The 18946-nt window shown below is 47.1% G+C and overlaps 1 protein-coding gene across 2 annotated transcripts; it reads right to left on the bottom strand.

Moving 5' to 3' along the window:
- Positions 1-2495: 2495 nt before the first annotated feature.
- LOC101945103 (chymotrypsin-like elastase family member 2A) lies at positions 2496-17542 on the bottom strand. Of its 2 annotated transcripts, none has more exons than XM_065575430.1 (8): positions 17489-17542; positions 15018-15106; positions 12793-12890; positions 11362-11490; positions 8145-8281; positions 7267-7412; positions 6677-6829; positions 2496-6029 (listed from the first exon to the last, which is right to left on the bottom strand). In XM_065575430.1, the coding sequence occupies exons 1-8, from the start codon at positions 17508-17510 to the stop codon at positions 6012-6014; spliced, it is 792 nt and encodes a 263-aa protein (XP_065431502.1). In that variant the 5' UTR covers positions 17511-17542; the 3' UTR covers positions 2496-6011. The 2 variants fall into 2 exon arrangements, with proteins under 2 accessions (XP_065431502.1, XP_005293059.2); XM_005293002.4 differs by lacking the exon at positions 17489-17542 and adding an exon at positions 15414-15744.
- Positions 17543-18946: the final 1404 nt, after the last annotated feature.

Genomic DNA, 18946 nt, shown 5'->3' with positions numbered 1-18946 from the left:
ATCTCCCACCTTTGTGAGCGCGCTGGTTTACACTTGCCAGTTGACGCACACACCACACCGGCTTTGCAAAAGGCGATCCTGAACCAATTCCTCTTTACTTCAGGCAGCACAGAAGATCGACAGATCCAGGTGTGACGGGTTGGGTCACAGAAACCCCCTTGGGAGCTGCCAACTGATGTGCCAAGACTACTTCTGCCCCTGCTTTCCCTGCCAGCTCAGGACCCCAGCACCCTGTCTTGCTGAGCCAGACACGCCCGTCTGCTCCAACACACACCCAGGGTCTGAACCACGTGCCCCAAAGCTGCAGACTTAACTGAAAGCAACTTAAGAAGTGTTCCTGTCTTTAACACTAAGATGCCCAACTCCCAATGGGGTGCAAACGCCAAATAAATCTGTTTTACCCTGTATAAAGCTTATACAGGCTAAACTCATAAATTGTTTGCCCTCTGTAACACTGACAGAGAGATATGCACAGCTGTCCCACCCCAGGTATTAATACGTACTCTGGGTTAATTAATAAGTAAAAAGTGGTTTTATTAAATACAGAAAGTAGGATTTAAGTGGTTCCAAGTAATAGCAGACAGAACAAAATGAATTACCAAGCAAAATAAAATAAAACATGCAACTCTAAACCTAATACAGTAAGAAAACAGAATACAGATAAAATCTCACCCTCAGAGGTGTTTCAATAAGTTTCTACCACAGACTGGACACCTTCCTAGTCTGGGCACAATCCTTTCCCCTGGTACAGTCCTTGTTCCAGCTCAGGTGGTAGCTAGGGGATTTCTCAAGATTGTAGCCTCTTTTGTTCTGTTCCACTCACTTATATATCTTTTGCATAAGGTGGAAATCCTTTGTTCCTCTATGGGTTCCCACCCCTCCTTCTCAATGGAAATGCACCAGGTTAAAGATGGATTCCAGTTCAGGTGACATGATCACATGTCACTGTAAGACTTAATTGCCCACTTGCCAGCACACATGTATACAGGAAGACTTACAAGTAAACCAGAGCCATCTACAGTCAATTGTCCTGGTTGATAGGAGCCATCAAGATTCCAAACCACCATTAATGGCTCACACTTTGCATAATTACAATAGGCCCTCAGAGTTATATTTCATATTGCCATTTTCCGATACAAGAGTGATACATTTATACAAATAGGATGACCACACTCAATAGATTATAAGCTTTGTAATGATACCTTACAAGAGACCTTTTGCAAGAAGCATCTTTTAGTTACATTGTATTCACACTCTTCAGAATACTTCCATAAAATCATATAGCATGCAATGTCACACCAGGCATAATAATAATCACACCTGCACATGTTTCCCCTCCTCAGTGGCCTCACTACTCTGGAGCATTCTTTGGGCTTAGGTCAGAGTTCTTTAGGGTGTCCAGGATCTCCCTCCTACAAGTCATAGTTTCTCCTTCAACGCACGGAGTTTGTCAAACTTACTTTGACCATGGCTGATTGAGCAGTATGAAAAGGTCCTCTCAGCTATGAAAATAACCTCTGTTGTTCCTTTCTCGTGACACAAGCTTCCTTTTATCTCTCTGACCGGCCCAGTCTCTGTGTTTGTAAAGGGCTTTACCCTCACCTCCTCTTTGTTCTCACGCCAAACCTCTTCCCTGCAGACACACTGGGTCAAACTGGTTTCCCTAGACTTCAGCCATCCCATTGTCCTAAGGTGCTCCAATATGAATGGGAGCAATTCATGTTAATGACTCGCCATTGTCCCTGGATTGGGAGAGACATGCTACCAGGCCGGATAGCATAGATTCCCACACCCACTGAGGAATTCAGTGATACAGCAATTTCATAAAATCATCCAGACTTCATATGTTGTATATAGATTCTCCAATTTTCCACACTTTACATAAAGAACTATTATTATTAATAATTGAAAACAAATAAAAATGTAACCCTTCTGCCAGTTGGAGTGGGCAGCAAGAAGGGCTGGGTTCAGTATTTAGGGGGTTCCTTTTCAACAATATAACCAGAACCAGCTCGAGCCCACACCCAGTAACCCGGGAAAATTTCACTCTACTCTCTGGGCACCTCTAAGAGGCAATACTTCCCCTCTTGCAAGCGGTATTCATAAACATAAAAGCACGAGCAAGACACCCTCCCCAGAGTACACTGATGCAGCTGCATGACTTCTCCTCCTGCCATGAGTGGGGTGTGTGTGTAAAAGCCACCGTGCTCCCTCCACTTCTTGCCACCTTCCCTTTCTGCTGTGAGCTCTGCCAGTCAGTCACTTAGTGATTTTCATCTCTAGGCAGAATACGTCCTACCACAAGTGATTTCAGCTCTCAGTGATTGTCAGCTCTGGGCAGAAATACAGTCCCACTGTGATGTTGCACTCCATATGCTTTATGAAAATATGCTTATGAATGTGAATATGATATAACTGGAATATGCTTTATACAGAAGTTCTCTTGTAAAGTATCATTACAAATCTTATAATCTACTGAGTGTGTTCGGCCTATTTGTTTGCATGTGTTATTTCTGTGTCTGGAGTTAGGATAATAAGATATAAACTTGGGTTACTGATGTAAACATATTTAGTGGAAGTCATTAAGGGTGCTTCAAAATCAATGAATTGTAAATGGCTCTTGTGATGGGTTCAGTCACAGAGATCCCCTTGGGACTGTCACCTGATGTGCTGAGACTACCTATTAGCCCATTTTCTCTGCCAGTTTGGGCCTCCAGAACCCTGTCTTGTTGAGCCAGATACACTAATCTGCTTGTCTCTAGCACCCACACACCCAGCTCCCAATGGGATCCAAACCCCAAATAAATCCGTTTTTACTCTGTATAAAGCTTATACAAGGTAAACTCATAAATTGAACGCCCTGTATAACACTGATAGAGAGATACGCACAGCTGTTTGCTCCCCCAAGTATTAATCACTTACTCTGGGTTCATTAATAAACAAAAGTGATTTCATTAAGTATACAAAGTAGGATTTAAGTGGTTTCAAGTAATAGCCAGAACAAAGAAAGTCACTTAGCAAAATAAAGCAAAAACACGCAAGTCTAAGCCTAATACATTAAGAAACTGATTACAGGTAATATCTCACCCTCAGAAATGTTCCACTAAGCATCTTTCACAGACCAGACTCCTTCCTAGTCTAGGCCCAATCATGTCCCCTGGTACAGTCCTTGTTAGTTCCAGCAGACATATCAGGTAGTAAGAAGGGGCTTTCTCATGATTGGCAGCCTCTTTGTCCTGCTCCACCCCCTTTTATAACTTTGGCACAAGGTAGGACTCTTTTGTCTCTCTGGGGCCCCACACCCCCTTCTAAATGGAAAAGTACCAGATTTAAAATGGATTCTAGTATCATGTGACATGGTCACATGTCCTGTGAGACCCCAGCCTCCATTCTTCCTGGACTGGCCCACATGTACACAGGAAGGTTTGCAAGTAAACAGAGCTGTGAAGTTATTGACATGAACTTTGACTGTATAGATCATTGTTACAATCATGGTCCTATAGTTGCACCAAATCTTGTACAAAGAAGGTCAAGTAAGGTGTCTATGGAAAGGTTGTAATTTGCTAGTTATGATTATACTGTTTGCATGTGTGTATCATTTTGTATTTGAAGTTATGAATATTGGCAATGTACTTGTATCTCAATGTGTCTGAGTCTAAGTAGCCTCAGTGAAGCATTTGGTCAGCTTCTTGAGAATGGGCACTTACTCAGAATAGTCCTATCAAGAAACACTTAACTGACAATGGGAGACACCAATCCACATTTGAGCTTTCCTTGGAGCATTCAAACTACCATGTAAACAATGGCGTTGGCCTGCAAAAAGCTGAATCATTCATGGACATGTGATTTGTCCAGGGAGCTACAAACTCCATCTTGTTGCTGTGATTTTTCACAGAAGAACAAAGGGGTTTCCGCCCACAAGAGAGAGAATATAAAAGGCCCTGGAAGCCTCTCCATTGTGTCCTCAGCTGGCTCAAGAGATGGCATCTCCACCCCAAAGAGATGCCTGAAAGAAACTGGAACAAAGGACAGTAACTATGGGGATGTGAGTGATTGCTGGACCCAGGCCATAAACTACATCATTGGTCTGAAAAGGATTGGGCCCAGACTAGGAAGAACTGGGTGTCTGGGTGCTGGAGAGGTAACCTGCTGAGCTGTTTTTGGTTAAAGTCTTCAGCTTTGTCGGCATGGCCCAGACCCTCCGTCTGTGTTGCAGCAGGTTAGTGTGTCTAGCTCAACAAGGGAGGATTCTGGAGTCTTAAACTGGCAGGGAAAATGGGCTCAGAGGTAATTTCAGCATGTCAGGTGACAGGCCCAAAGGGATCTCTGTGACTGAACCCATCACACCCACCACAACTGATTTTAAGTACTGATTGAGTATTTAAAATAACAAAGAGGTTCTGAATGAAGCCTGTTTAGTTCTAGTATTTGAACAGTCGGGAGAAACATGCTAAACCACTCTAGTGAAGAACCCCTAGAAAGAGTTTGCAGCATCCTAACTGAGACATCTGTCCCCATCCCCTCTTACTTCCACAGGGCTCTGGCATTCAAGCCCCAGGCTTAGCGAGGTTCTTTCAACTGAATGTGACCCCTCATTTGGGACCGGTTAAGCACAGTCCTGCTTCCCTGTATTCCTACAATTATTACAACCTTGGTAACTATATTTCACTACCCCTGCATTCAGTACTAAGGTGATTTGTAACCCAACACCAGCCAAAGTTGATCACTTTGACACCGCTCTATCTGCTGAATATCTAAGCAGAGCAGGAGCAAACTGTATTTACATAAACACACACAAAGTCTCTCCCTCTCCAAGCTAGGTGCCAGGGGAGCATTCATTCAGACCCTGCTTACAAATAGGGCACCTTTCATCCAGCTAGCTTTGAGTAAGAACATTCCCCAGGCCAGAGCTCATCCTGATTCTTGCTCATGTGTGCAGGACTAAATTGACCAATTGTCTGGAATCAGTTTTGCTCTGTTCTGGAGCATCAGAGCTTCTTTTTAGGGTCATTTGACTAAAGGCAATGGGGATGGAGGTGGCCTTCAGTCCTTCCAGGCTGTTTCTATTGGGTAGTTCCTGGCTCTGAAAGCTCAAGTCAGAGAGGGTAAATTTATGGCCTTTTACTAACTTTCCAAGTGGGTTAAATTTTATGGTGGTAGAAAAATGAACATTGGCTTGTCTTTCCCCTCTGCAGATGTGCATATAACTCCTGTTGGTATGAGATTTATGGGCTGCTGGAAAGAGATAAGCACCATGGGCTCCATTCCCCTTAAAAAGGTTAAAAGGTATCATCAGAAATTATCCTCAGTTTTTAAAAGCCTTCCTGATATTTCAAAGTGGCTTTCCGGTGGTTCCCTGCTCTACAGCATGTTCTTCAGCCAGCAGCCACTCCAGGATCACTTCCAACAGCTGGGCACAATGAGTAACGGTATCAAATCACTGAATGGAGAACTGCCAGGAGCTGTGCATTGCGTATTTTGAGTTCCCATCAAGAGCATTGCCAGGTTCTTGGGATTTATAGTGCTTATAATTCCCCCATGCTCAGATGTGAGGCAAAGGGAGAGTTGGCAGCTGGAGCCTAGTACGGGAATGTGGGGTTAGAAGGGAGTGTGGGGACACTAGGGTGACAACACACATTTCTCGTGTCAACCACTGTGGAAACAAATGGCACTGGGTGAGTTCCCCCCCTTCCCCCCCCACTCCCCAAGTCCTCATTCTTGTGTTGTGCTTCATATTCCACTTCCATTCACATTGGGTTTTATCTAATGGAAGAAAATGCTCCACTGCATAACTTCCTGCACCCATTGTCATGTTCTTCCATCTTAAACCCTTCCTTTCCCCGAGGCACAGGCTATACACGCATGTTGCAAACAAATGTTGGTTATTTATTATATACAGATTTCTTCAGCACATCATCAGATTGGAATTTTGTGATTACGACTATTTCAATCAGCAAAATAGCTTCCCTTCCCCCAGCACAGGGTTAGTCTGTTGTCCACGGCTCTTCAGGTTAGTTGTTTGCCATAACCTGCAGAAAGTGTAAAGCAAAGGGGGGGGAAATCAGACCACAAAACTAAGGAAATCTGTAAAACAGGGACATTCGAACTCTACAAATTGTTCCGTTAAATATTTGATAAGAACGTTATAGCCATGAGCTGGATGTGTTACTGATCGCCACAGTAATAGATGACAGATAATTAAGTTGTTGGACATCAATTAACATTTATGAAAACTCTATAAATATACCCTTAATATAAAATGTGACAGATTTATTCCAAAACGTCCAAAATATGGTTAGAAATGAAGATCATTTGGATAGTTGCATTCAACAGGAAGACACCTCACCTTCGCTGCAGGAATTAATTCCCTAGAAACAAGACAACATTCTCCTTTGTTGTGTTAAGGGATTGTCTATGCGGTGAAGTTATTATGGAATAAGTTTGGGTGTGAATTTAAAGACATATAGACAAACCAATGGTCTTGAACTCTTTTGCAGGTGTTTTGTTTTGTTTTGTTTTACCCTGAATGACCATTTAGAAGTTCACAGCCCAGTTTGTTCTTGCTCAACAGCAGACACTAGACCCGGGTGGGCAAACTTTTTAGCCTGAGGGCCACATCTGGGTACGGATGTGGCCTTCGGGCAGTACTTTGCCCACCCCTGCAGTAGACCCTTACCGTATTGATCCAGTTGTTGAAAGCAGAGACCCGAGTGAAGACGGAGGGTTTCTGGTAGTAATTACAGCTTAGTGCGGAGCCAAAGCTGACTACGCCATGCACTTCCCACCTGCCGTCAGCACCTTTGCAGTTCAGTGGGCCACCGGAGTCCCCCTGCAAGGAAGGAGAGGCACAGTCATTGAACGCCAGTTTGGAAAAAGCCATAACTTTCTATGGTGCATGAGAAGAGAAGTCACTGCCATGGGTCTCGTATAATTGGAGATGGGACATGGGAGAAAGGCAGGAGTGTGAAGGAAATGAATATAGGTTCTGTCTTATGAGATGGTTCTCAGCTGCCATGTTCAGGTCCAACATGCAGGGGGTATTTGGATCCGGGTGTTTGGGGTGGGTCCCTCTTGTAGGTGAGAGTATAGAAATGTGATTATTAAATTGTCCTTAAACACATTAATTGCTATCAACTTCTACAAAGGGGTTCCAAAGCCCATCTAGAATGGGTAGATCCGAGTACCCTGCCCCATCTTCAGAGTCCCTTCCCATAATGCAGAACTCGCTAAAGCCACGCCCATAACTGCCCAATTCTCCAGACTCACATTGCAGCTGGAGATCAGCCCGTCGCCGCCTCCACAGATCATGGTGGTTTTCACTATGCTACCCCACCAGCTAGGCCGGGAACAGGTGGCGTAATCCACCACGACCAAGGGCCCTTGCTGCAGTATATCTGGGAGAGCGCCGTTTGCTGGGAGGGAACAGAAACAAGGGAGTAGCATTAGCCCCTGGCAGTGAAGAAACAGCAAATAACATGTCCAGGTACAAGAGTCAACAGGGAATCCAAGCACAGAGGGGTTGCAGAATCCAGTCCTTAATGCAGCCCTCCCTCAGAAAACTCTCTGAACTAGATGGATAATCCTCGTCCATATTAACAATGGCTCTCTGTCAATATCGCATGGGAAATCAGCTTTAACGTTCACATATCAACACCCTACTGGCGTTCGCGTCGGCAACCAGGCCAAGGAAGGAATAGGCCAGGATCCCTGTCCTCTGCTCTAACCTCTCTAGGCGATGCATCCTGCTCAGGATTGAAGCACAAGGCTGTTGCCTGCATTGTACCCGCTCTCTGCATGGGGACTTCCCTGTTCCAGGCTGGCTGTCCAGCACTAACCGTCACTTCTTTAAAGCGCCTTTTCAACTCTTCCACGAGCACTAACAGCCCCACCAGTCTTCAGACCACTCTGACTTGGGTGACAATTGCATCTCCAGGCCTCAGCTGGGGTCCTAACAAAAGCTAAACGTTCAGCAAGGAAAATGCAAGAACATCTCTGCTGCAGGGGTGGAGCCAGAGCCTGGTCAGATCTCTCTCTGAATTGAGGGCTAAGGGGCACCGGAAAAAAGAACCTTATTCCAGTCAATCCCAAAGGAGACGTTAACACAGACGGACTTAGTGTTCCCACTGAACTGCATTAACACTTACTCTGCAGCCTTCCCCATCCTGTTACGTAGCAGACGACGCCAGAGGCCAGGAGACTGTTTGCCGGGGGGAGGCAGGCCGGCTGGATTTGACTGCTCAGGGCAACGCTCTGGGAGAGTTTGATCAAAGCAATGTCGTTGCTGTGCACAAGCCAGGGGGGAGGGAGCGCGCACAGAGAGAGAGTGGAGGAAAACACAGACCCATTAATACGCAGCGTTTACAGAGGGCTCCGTCTATTCGAAAGAGGGGCCTTTGCCTTTAGGGGAAGGAATGTCTTCAGGCCATGGCAGAGGCATCCCACCCCTTGGTGTTGCCCATACCACACCCAAGCGCGTGCCTCGGTGCCCATAGGCCCTGGTGGAGCACCTTGATTTTCCTTCCCCATGGCCCAAAAGCCATGTGGAAATCCAGGCCCCAGCATCTCCAGCTCCTCTGCCCAAACGGGGCCCAGTTTGAGAGGCTTGGCCTGTCTCTGTCAAGCTTTGGGGTAAACACGGCCTGTGACTGGTGAGAGCTTCTGGAGAATACGCGGAGAGGCTCCTGGAACTTCAGAGTCGTCCAGGTTCCCTGATTTAAAGCACTCGTTTCCATTCAGCTCCCTGTGGTGGGCGGGCGTCTCCCTAGAGAGCTGCCCATGCTGTTACCGACTCATCCTTCTACTCAGAGACTCCCAGGAAATGGCCTTTCAGCCAGAGGCTTCCTCCTCAGGCTGGGGCAGGTGGTCTGTCGGGGCTGAGGGAATAAGACCTTTGTGTTCAAGAGGCATACCCCCTCCTCCTACAGTCAGTGCTGCCACCTCAAACTCATGCCGTAATGCCCCCCGGCCCTGTTGGAGCACCAGAAATTTCCTTGTGTGAAGTAACTGAGGCCTGTGAGGTCTTTATGTTTCAGTTTATTGCTGAGTCAGCATCCAAACATACAAAGCATCCAAACATCTGTTGTGTGTGAGCATCAATGATTCCATAATCGCTATTTGTTTTCCTTTTTACCACTTGGGGTTTGCCGAAACCCTTCCCTCACAGTAGGGCAGTGTGCTGTACCTTTCCTCTCCAAACGGGGCAGCATTTACGTAATTTTTCAAGCCTTTCTGAGCCTCAGTAAACATCATTATATTGTGCCTGGTAACTGCTAGACTGAGGTGTAATAAACAAGTGGAATCTAAAAGTGTTGGCTGCAGTTGGACACAGTCTAGCTCTGTTTAATGGGGTTCAGCCCTACATTTGGTAGATAACACAAGGTAGCAGGTTTCTCAGCTCCTTGGAGTTAAGGCCCTAAGGGAGGGGGCTCAACCCTGGGCAGTTATCATAATATCACAAGGCCATTCTATTAATCCATCGTACACCCACACTTGAATTCTGCGTGCGGTTCTGGTCACCCCATCTCAAAACAGATATATTAGCATTTGAAAAGGCACAGGGAAGAGCAACAAAATGATTAGGGGTCTGGAACAGCTTCTGTATGAGGAGAGATTAAAAAGACTGGGACTTTTCAGCTTGGAAAAGAGATGACTAAGAGGGGATATGATAGAGGTTTATGAAATCATGACTGGTGTGGAAACAGTGAATAAGGAAGTGTTATTTACTCCTTCTCAGAACACAAGAACTAGGGGTAATTGATAGGCAGCAGGTTTAAAACAAACATAAGGAAGTACTTCTTCACACAACACAAAATCAGGTGTTGTGAAGGTCAAAACTAATGGTGTTAAAAAAACAACTAGATAAGTTCCTGGAGGACAGGTCCATCGATAGCTATTAGCCAAGATGGCCAGGAGGCAGCCCTGTGCTCTCAGTGTCCCGAAGCCTCTGACTGTCACTCAATGAATGACCTGTTCGGTTCATTCTCTCAGAGGCATCTGGCATTGGCCACTGTCTGACGACAAGATACTGGACTAGATAGACCATTGGTCTGATGCAGTATGGCCATTCTTATGTCCTAGTTCTTGTACTACTGCCTTGGGAAGCTGGAGGGGACGCAACGCGCAGAAAGTTGGAAACTGAACTGATTAGTGGAGCTAATGCACTAGGACTTTAGCAGAACCAAGGAGTCCTTCAGCAACATGGCATCAATCCAAGTTACTAATACCCCTCTACTCCGATATAACGCTGTCCTCGGGAACCAAAAAAATCTTACCACGTTATAGGTGAAACCGCGTTATATTGAACTTGCTTTGATCCGCCAGAGTGCGCAGCCCCGCCTCCCTGGAGCACTGCTTTACCGCATTATATCCAAATTCGTGTTATATCGGGTCGCGTTATATCGGGGTAGAGGTGTAATAATTTGCACTTCTAGTAGCACCTTTCATCTGAGGATTTCAAAGAACTTGACATACATTCATTGAACCTTTCCACACACCTGTCTGGTGAGACCTCTCTTCACCCACTGCTAAGATGCAGGAGACACTGTTGGGTCGAGCAAGGCAGCTGTTAAGCAATACACAGCTGTGCTATGCAGCAGTTTAGAGCCACTGAATTGAATTCAGTTGCAATAGCTGGAATTTGGCTAGGACACGGGGGTTAATTCACTTGTACTCTTACAAAAACTGCCGTGGACTCTTTAACAGCCACAAGTGGTCAGCATCTCAGGTGAATGTGCCTGGAAAGTTTCTGAGATAGTGGAGGCTGAAGGCATCACTTCATTATTGGGGAGGGGGCTCCTGCATTGGCCTCTGTCTCTTTGGGGGTGATGGGTATCTGCTCGCTGAGCCAGCCACGCCCATTTTCCATACTGTGACAAGGGTTTGAACTGGGGAAAGGGTTCACCACTCCCCACATCCAGTCGCCCAGTATTTTGGAATCATCAGTATGAACCTTTGCCGGTGGTTCACAAACTTTTTACCTCGCACCCACCCTTACTCCAATCCGCGCCCTCTCTCCCCCAGGGTGGAGTCAGGGACACAGCTCTGGGGGGGGGGGGATGTGGACAGGGGTAAGGGGGCCAAGGCTGGGGGCCATAATGGGTGTGGGGCTGGGAGTGGGGCCCTGGGTGTGGGGCCAACAGTTGGGGCTGGGGCTGGGGCCAGGAGTGGCACTGGGTGGCAGTCCCTCCCCACCCCTCATGGGCCCCAACTGTGCCCCCCAGAATGTTCCTCCGCTCATAGTTTGTGGACCTCCGGCCTATGCTGTAAGAACTGGCTCCAGATTTGGAGCTGCCCATGGTGCAGGGGTGTTTGGTTTGGGGCCCTATCTCTCATAGTTCATACAAATAGCTGCTATCAACTTACCCATCTGCAAGACGGTTTGGGTCCCAGCCCTCATGGACAATGATTTTTTGTGGACTGATTGCAATCGATCCTTCCTCAGCAAGCCTTAGGTTGTGTTTGCCAAGAAACACTAGATAGGTCAGAGAAGAGCTGGGGAGGAAAAGGAATCGGGAGAGATGCTCAGACATGTAGCTCCCTGCATGCTGCGCGGTCACACGCCTCTTTGGGAAGGGCGGCCAAATGCAGCCTGGGGTGTCCAGTGGGAACCCTCTGAAAACTGCAAGTGCCAGCATGCATTGCTCTATAGTAACAGCTGTTGGCTTAGGATGGAGCATTGCATGCTGGAACCTATCGTCACTAGAGGCTGCACCTCCACATGGTCCTCTGCCTCCTGCCAAGATTCCTGCTAAACTTGGGCCCCACCTGATCTTCAGAGCATGAGGCTGCCATTTCCTGGCACAGCTGAGCAATTCCGAAGGCCTCTCTGGTTGTATGACAACGTCTATTACAAAAGCATCTGGTATATAGATGTGTGTAATAGTATTGTGCACCCTGGCAATCCTACCTCACACACAGCCAGCCTGTGAGAGCTCAAATCTGCTCTGACGATGCTTTCTCTAACTGGAGTGGTCGTAACCAGCCCCAGGAAACAGGCCTGTACTGAGCTGCTGGGTAGGGGAGCTGGCCTTGAGTGAGGCATTTAAGGTGATAAAGTCAAAGCTGTTCACTCCCCTCATTTTTACACCATCTCATACTCTGAGAACAAGAAGCTCTCTCACTGAAATTGAAGGCTGGTGCTTTTAAACCCAAAGGGAATATTTCTTCATGGAAGTGGGTGAGCTAGTGAACCTATGGAACTCACTGCTACATGTGCTTGTAAAGAGAGCCCAGCTGATTTTAAAAAGGGCTGGATAATTTAATAAATTATATTTATTGTTATACATGCAAAAATAAGGCCAACAGTGCAGGGCATTGCACAAGCAGGGGAAGAGGAATGAAGTTTTCCCCTTCCAGTGAATGATCAGGTAGGGGCCACTGCCAGAGACATGATCTAGACGTGATAACCTTTTTGGTGGGGGAGACACTGTTGAGTGGAGCAAGGCAGCTGTTAAGCAGTGCACAGCTGGGCCATGCAACCGTTGAATTGAATTCAGTTGCACTAGCTGGAATTTGGCTAGGGCACTGGGGTTAATTCACCCGTACTCTTACAAAAACTGCTGTGGACTTTTTAACAGCCACAAGTGGTCAGCATCTCAGGGGAACGTGTCTGAAAGTTTCTGAGATAGTGGAGGCTGAAGACATCACTTAACTATTGGGGAGGTGGCTCCTGCACTGGCCTCTGTCCCTTTTGTTATTAATAGGCTTTTGCTTTCTCTTTACTTCAGAGCATTTGCAGCTTTCTGCTCGTTGACTTCAGAGAAATGATTCTCCAGGATTCTGCAGCTAACGTACCTGATGCAGTGAGCAGCTGTCAGGACCCAGTTGGGTGCAATGAGGGTTCCCCCACAGGTGTGATACCAGCCGCCATTGGCACCGTATGTCAGGGACACCTAGGAACGATACGGTAAAAATGCTACTCACGGATCGACCTCTCCTTCTGTTGGGAAGGTGAAAAGCTGGGCACCCAAGTGCTCCAGGTCCAGATCGCTCTTCTTGTGAAAAGGCTTTTTGCCAAAGTTTCGTTTCGGTGTTGCTTTCCCAAAGCTATTTACTAAGCATGGGACAAACAGAGGGTTGTATTTGCTACAGAAGAAATGGGTTCATGAAACACCTCTTTGTCACTCTATGTAGAAATAGATCCCTTTGGGTGGTTTGGGGTTTTGTTTTTTAAATATTTCACTGGGTTTAGTGAGCTAGTGACCTGATCATGGAAATGGAATCTAGGGAAATAGGGATCCGGGAACTCCCAAGTTGTCACTTCTGTTTTGCCTTTGACTCATTGTGTGACCAAGGGTGGGTTGCTTAGCTTCTCTGCCACAGTTTGCCCAGATATGCCACGGGGATTGTATCAACCTTACAGGGGTGTCATTTATTAACTTTTGAACAAGTGAAGAGCTAAATAGGTGCTACTTTCAAAATGCATTCTAGGAGTTAAATAGTCCCTAGCTTGAGACACCGGTTACTTGCTAAGCATGGCTCCAGGGCCGCCCAGAGGATTCAGGGGGCCTGTGGTCTTCAGCGGCAGGGGACTCCCGCTGCCGAATTGCCGCCGAAGACCCGGCACTTTGGCGGTGGGTCCCGGGGCAGAAGGACCCCCTGCCGCTGAATTGCTGCCGAAGACCCGGAGCCAAAGAAGCTCCGGGAGCCCGGGTCCCACAAGAGTTTTCCAGGGCCTCTGGAGCAAGTGAAGGACCCTGCTCCAGGGGCCATGAAAAACTCTCGTGGGGGCCCCTGCGGGGCCCGGGGCAAATTGCCCCAGTTGCCCCCCCCCACCCTGTGGGCGGCCCTGCATGGCTCTGCATACCTAGCAAAATATTATTACACCAATCTCTTGTTCCTCTGGAGCGTTCATCCTGATGGATCCCAACATGCTTTGACACTTAGCTGACCTATCAGCTGTAGACGGGAATCACGTTACTTCCCAATTAGTTCTTTAAAAGAGCATAATAATGCTGCACAGCCATCTATAATGGGCGGTTAACAGTTGTCATTAATTGGTAACTCGTCTTTAGCACCTGCCGAGCGAGGAGCTCTAGCATTAGCAAATGAATCCCGACACGCGCCCTTGGGAGGAGGATCAGAAACTGAGGTACCGTGTCCCAAAATCGCATGTTGGTATCATTTCCCAGCATGCTCTTTGTTTGCTGTTTAGTGACAAGCTTATCAAAGTGCTCACCACATGGCCCCTGGTGCAAAGAGAGCCAGTTCCCACACCCATTGAAGCCAGGGTGAGTTCCTCCTCCCTCTCTGATTTCAATGGGAGCTGGATTGGGTGCTAAGTGGCTTGCTTAAGGCCAGGCAATGAGTCTGTGGTGGAGCTGGGGATAGAACTCAGTTCTCACACCTCTTGCCGCATCTTAAGCACAAAGCCAGTTGTCCTTCTAGTGTGTCCCATCCAGAATACAGCCATGATACACATACACGGTCTCCCACTTTGTTGTCTCTGTAGGCTTTCACTGCACGCACCAGGGGTCCTTAAGTTGCATTCCCCATTCTACCCCCTAAGCTACTTGTGTGCCGCCCTCCTATCCCCCTCACGTCAGGGACACGTGTAAGCAGTTCCGCTTGTATAATTTGTTAAATAATTTATTTTCTTTCTATGAAGGAGCAAAGTCCTTCAGTGGGTCAATATCTTCCGCTCCATTAGGATGATGGGCAGGACTGAGATCTGGGGTGTATTGTTAGCCATTGACCCCGTCTAGTGTGTCATCAACTGCTCCTTTGATCTCTGGCTATTATTATAGACCAGCTAAAGCTGCTGGGTCATCTAACCAGATACAGGGGGCTCCAGGTGTCCTCCACTTTTCATTTTCCGATTTTCACTAAACTCAGTAGGGCTCTGACCACTGACGCCTAGAACATTCCCTGGGAGTTTGGTCTTCAAAAGTTATCGCATAACAGACAGGGAAATGCCATCAACGCGAGTGTAAGCTGAGCAAAGCAAGGCCCAACGTAATGGGAAGGCAACGTGGCTCAAGGTATCCTGGACTGGGCTAAGGAAACCCGGAATCACTAACCTGCCAGGGCCAGCTGAATGGTCTTGCATCTTCTCCTCCAACCACTCTGGTCAAGAGAGGTGGGTAGGCGGGATTCCCACAACTGAGGGCTGCAAGGGACACAAGATGGGATCCACGTTAAAAATCAGAACAGATCAAGCCACCAACCAAAACTGACCTGATCTTTGTGTAACACATGGTTGAACTGCTCTTCTGTAGTGTCAGGGCCCGATCTGGTGACCTCTCTATCGCTAGAGATGTTTCTAAGCCATAGTCTATGATGCCCCTTACACTGTGCCCATCCCTCTGATATCTGAGCACCTCCAGGCTGCTGGTCAGCGTCAGGACCACAGGCTCAAGCTAGAAATCTGTGGTTGGTAAAACAGATGAAAACCTACGTCTCGGCGGGATACATACCCCCAGCGGCCAGCGTCAGGGTAGCGAACAGGATACAGATCATGGTGCCGTGTAGCTGTGTCAGGAGCAGCGCCTCAGCTGAGCCCTCTTATATGGCTGTAGCGCTTATCTCTGGAGATACGGCCTGGGGGAGGGGGCGTGCGGCTCAGTGACCAGTGGGAAGGTTTCGCAACCATGGGACATTTTCCTGTGTGCGCAAATGCTAAAAAAAGCTGGACCTTGAGATGCAGGCTTCCGCTCTGCCTTGTGTGGGGAGAGCTCCGTGAGCTGGAGTTTGTTTGTTGCAGCTGTTCGCTCCCCCACTACCTTGAGTCCTAGTCACAAACATGTGGATGGAAAGGAAAATTACCTGAATTTTGGGGGTGTAAATCTCCCTCCAGCAATTCATGGGGGAACTCCTAGTCCACAAGGTCCTCCAGGAGCCTCTGGTGTTGCAATGGAAGGATCAGGCTCTGGGCAAAGCCGTCAGGGCCTGGGTTTGAGGGGTAGATGGGGGGGGGGCGTGGACAGGGGTGAGGAAGGACATTTGGGCCTGTGTCCAAAGAGGTAAAGGCTTGGGATGGGGCTGCATTGATGGGACGGGCATTGGAATATTCTTAGCCCCTTGCCTAAGTGGCCTTTTTTCAGGGGGTGAGATGGGGAGACCAGTGGGCCCTTGGGAGCAATAATTAGAGCCCCCAGCCCAAAAATATAAAGACCCAAAGACAATTCCCTTCCCCCTCCCCTCACATCTCCTTCAGCCCCCAAAGTAATTGAGAAGCTAGAAACTGTATATGTAAGAACTTTTCCACTGCCCTGGTAAAGCTCTTCCTGCTGGAAACTCACCAGGTGGCCGCGTATGGGTCCCACCGACTTTTCCTTACAAAAATCCATCTTTGGTTGTTGTCCAACCATTTCCCAGGTAATGACGGGTTAGGATATTAAATGGGGCTAGTTCTTACAATCACAACTTGGGTTTCCCCATCATTTACTTGCGTCTGTTGCATTGGCGGCGCTGGTTCTGGAGCGGTGGGACAAAGCATGCAAGTCCTTTGGGGGCAGGAAGCCAGACCAGGGCCGGCTCTAGGTTTTTTGCTGCCGCAAGCATAACAATTTTTGGCTCCCCCCCCCACCCCCCCGCCAGCCCTGGGCTCTCTCTCTCCCCCTCCAACTGCACCCTCCTGCCGCCGCAGCCCTGGGTCACTGGTAACTCGCTCCCAGGGCGGGTCATTCAGCAGGAATTTTGGATGTGCACAGAACACAGACAGGATTGGTTCCCATATGGTTACAGAACTGCCGTAAAGTGGAACAATTTTCAGCTTGTGTGATTGGAGGATATCTGGATGCCTATTATAAGACTGTCCTACATAAATGAGGAAAAGTTAAGGTGCCTTTATTATTCTTTTGTTCCATTCTTTGTTTCTATGGGGAATTTGCCAGTGCACTATCACTGTCTTCCTTTTAAACAAATAAAACTAAAACTAAAAAAAAAAAAAAAAGCAATGGCTGTTGAAAATAGCAATTCCAGTCCTAATAACCACTGGGAAGCATTTCTTGCTCAATTTTATCCTACTTTTTCTACAGCAAGTTACTCAGTAGATTTGATTTGGGAGAAATGAAGTAACAGCTGCCCAAATTGAGCTTGAGCACTCCTGAATTTTGAGGTGTTCAAATCTGGAAGGCAGGTGCTGGATTCCCTTTCTGAATATTAGCTAACTCTGGAAAAGAAAAGTCAATTTCTGCTTCCATGGCTCAGAAGTGTAAATCCTCCTACGTGCCTGGTACTGTATCTAAAGCTGCCCAGGTCCTAGTAGAGCCTCCCCTCCCTTACTTTTCATTTTAAATTCTAGTGGGATCCACGTACCTCCCTTGCTAGGCTTCAGATAGAGAGGTGCACTGTCCATTTAGTCCACCCAATTCTTTCTTTGGGGGAGAGCCCAGGGCTGGGGCAGCAGGAGATGCAGGTGGGGGGAGAGCTGGAGCAGCAGGGGGTGTGGGCAGGGGAGAGTCCAGGGCTGGAGCAACACAGGGGTGCAGGGTGAGCCCAGGGCTGGGGTGGGGGGCGGCAAAAAACCTAGAGCTGGCTTCGTCCCTACCATTCACAGCCGGCTGCAGCATGAGGTTTCAGCTCCACACTCCTTCCCCCTCCCTTTCCTGTTAATTGCGGCCAAGGGAATGCTGGGAAATGTAGTTCTTTCCCTGCTCCAGGGCTGGCTCTATAGCAGTGGTTCCCAAACTTTAACAGCCCGCAAACCCCTTTCTCTAAATTGTGAAATCTCGTGAACCCCCTTCTAAAAATGAATATTTCCAGGGTTTTAAATTTAAATTTCCTCAGTGTGATGGATGCGCTCGCTTTGCTCTGCATAGCTCTTTGAAGTCCAGAACCTTTGGAGAAAGATAAAGTCTCAGGTCTGGTTCGGCATCAAATCTGTTTCTGTATTTGGTTTTCAGATGTGCATACGAGGAAAATGCTTTCTCGCATATGGGAACAAAACTGCAGCAGCTTTTTCTGCCAGAAGGGGGTACTTGTTTCTTAAACTCAGCCAAAAGTTGATCAATGACAGATTTCTGAAACTCCTTTTCAGTTCGTAATCACAGGAGATCTCAATCAATTTCTCTTTTTCCTCATTGTTCGATATCTGTGTTGAGAAAGTGGTAGCATCAAAAGGGTTGCGAATCCAGTCATTATCGCCTGATATAGCTGGAAAGTAATCCCTGAAAGTTGTGCAAAGTCCTTTTAGGTGTGCAGTTATATTGGTTTTAGTGCATTGATCCAACTGAAGTTTATGTTCTGCCAGGAAGTCATGAAGATTACTGAAACACTCAGTTTGATTGTTTTCCAAACAACTTTCCCAGAACTGCAACTTCTTTATCATGGATTCAACTTGGTTTTGCACATTGAAAACTCTTATATTGAGACCTTGAAGAGATAAATTTAGGTCATTAATTCTTGAGAAAATATCTGCTAAATAAGCGAGGCTCTGGAGTTGGACATTATTTTCCATACAGCTGGCAAGGTGGAAAGGGTGGCTGTTGAAAAAAACTAGGATTTCCGTTCTAAGGTCAAACAAGCACACCAGGATTTTGCCCCGTAAGAGCCATCTAACTTCAGTATGAGTCAACAGACAATCGTGTATACTACCCATTTCTTCACAAAGTATATGAAATATTCTGGAATTCATTGGCCGTGATTTTATGAGATTCACCATTTTCACTGTGTTGTCCAGCACTTCCTTCAGTCCCTCAGGCCTATGTTTTGTTGCGCGGGCTTGTCTATGGATGCTGCAATGAGTCCAAGAGACTTTTGATGCAACCTTTTTTGTTCAAGCTACAAATCCAGTATACTTCCCCATCATTGATGTGGCCCCATCAGTGCAAATGCCTAGGCAACAAGACCAATCTATTTCCTTTTCTTGAAAATATACATTAGTCAGATTGAAGATATCTTCTCCAGTTGTACATTCTTCCAATGGTCAGCAAAACAACAAGTCTTCTTCAACCAAACCTTCATTCACATAACGTACAAACAGTAGCAAAATAGCTAGATTAGCTAC

Source organism: Chrysemys picta, chromosome 21 (genome assembly GCF_011386835.1).
Source record: "Chrysemys picta bellii isolate R12L10 chromosome 21, ASM1138683v2, whole genome shotgun sequence".
Classification (NCBI taxonomy): Eukaryota; Metazoa; Chordata; order Testudines; family Emydidae; genus Chrysemys; species Chrysemys picta.
The sequence above is the reverse complement of the archived record's forward strand: the minus strand, read 5'-3'. Positions and strand labels throughout refer to the sequence as shown.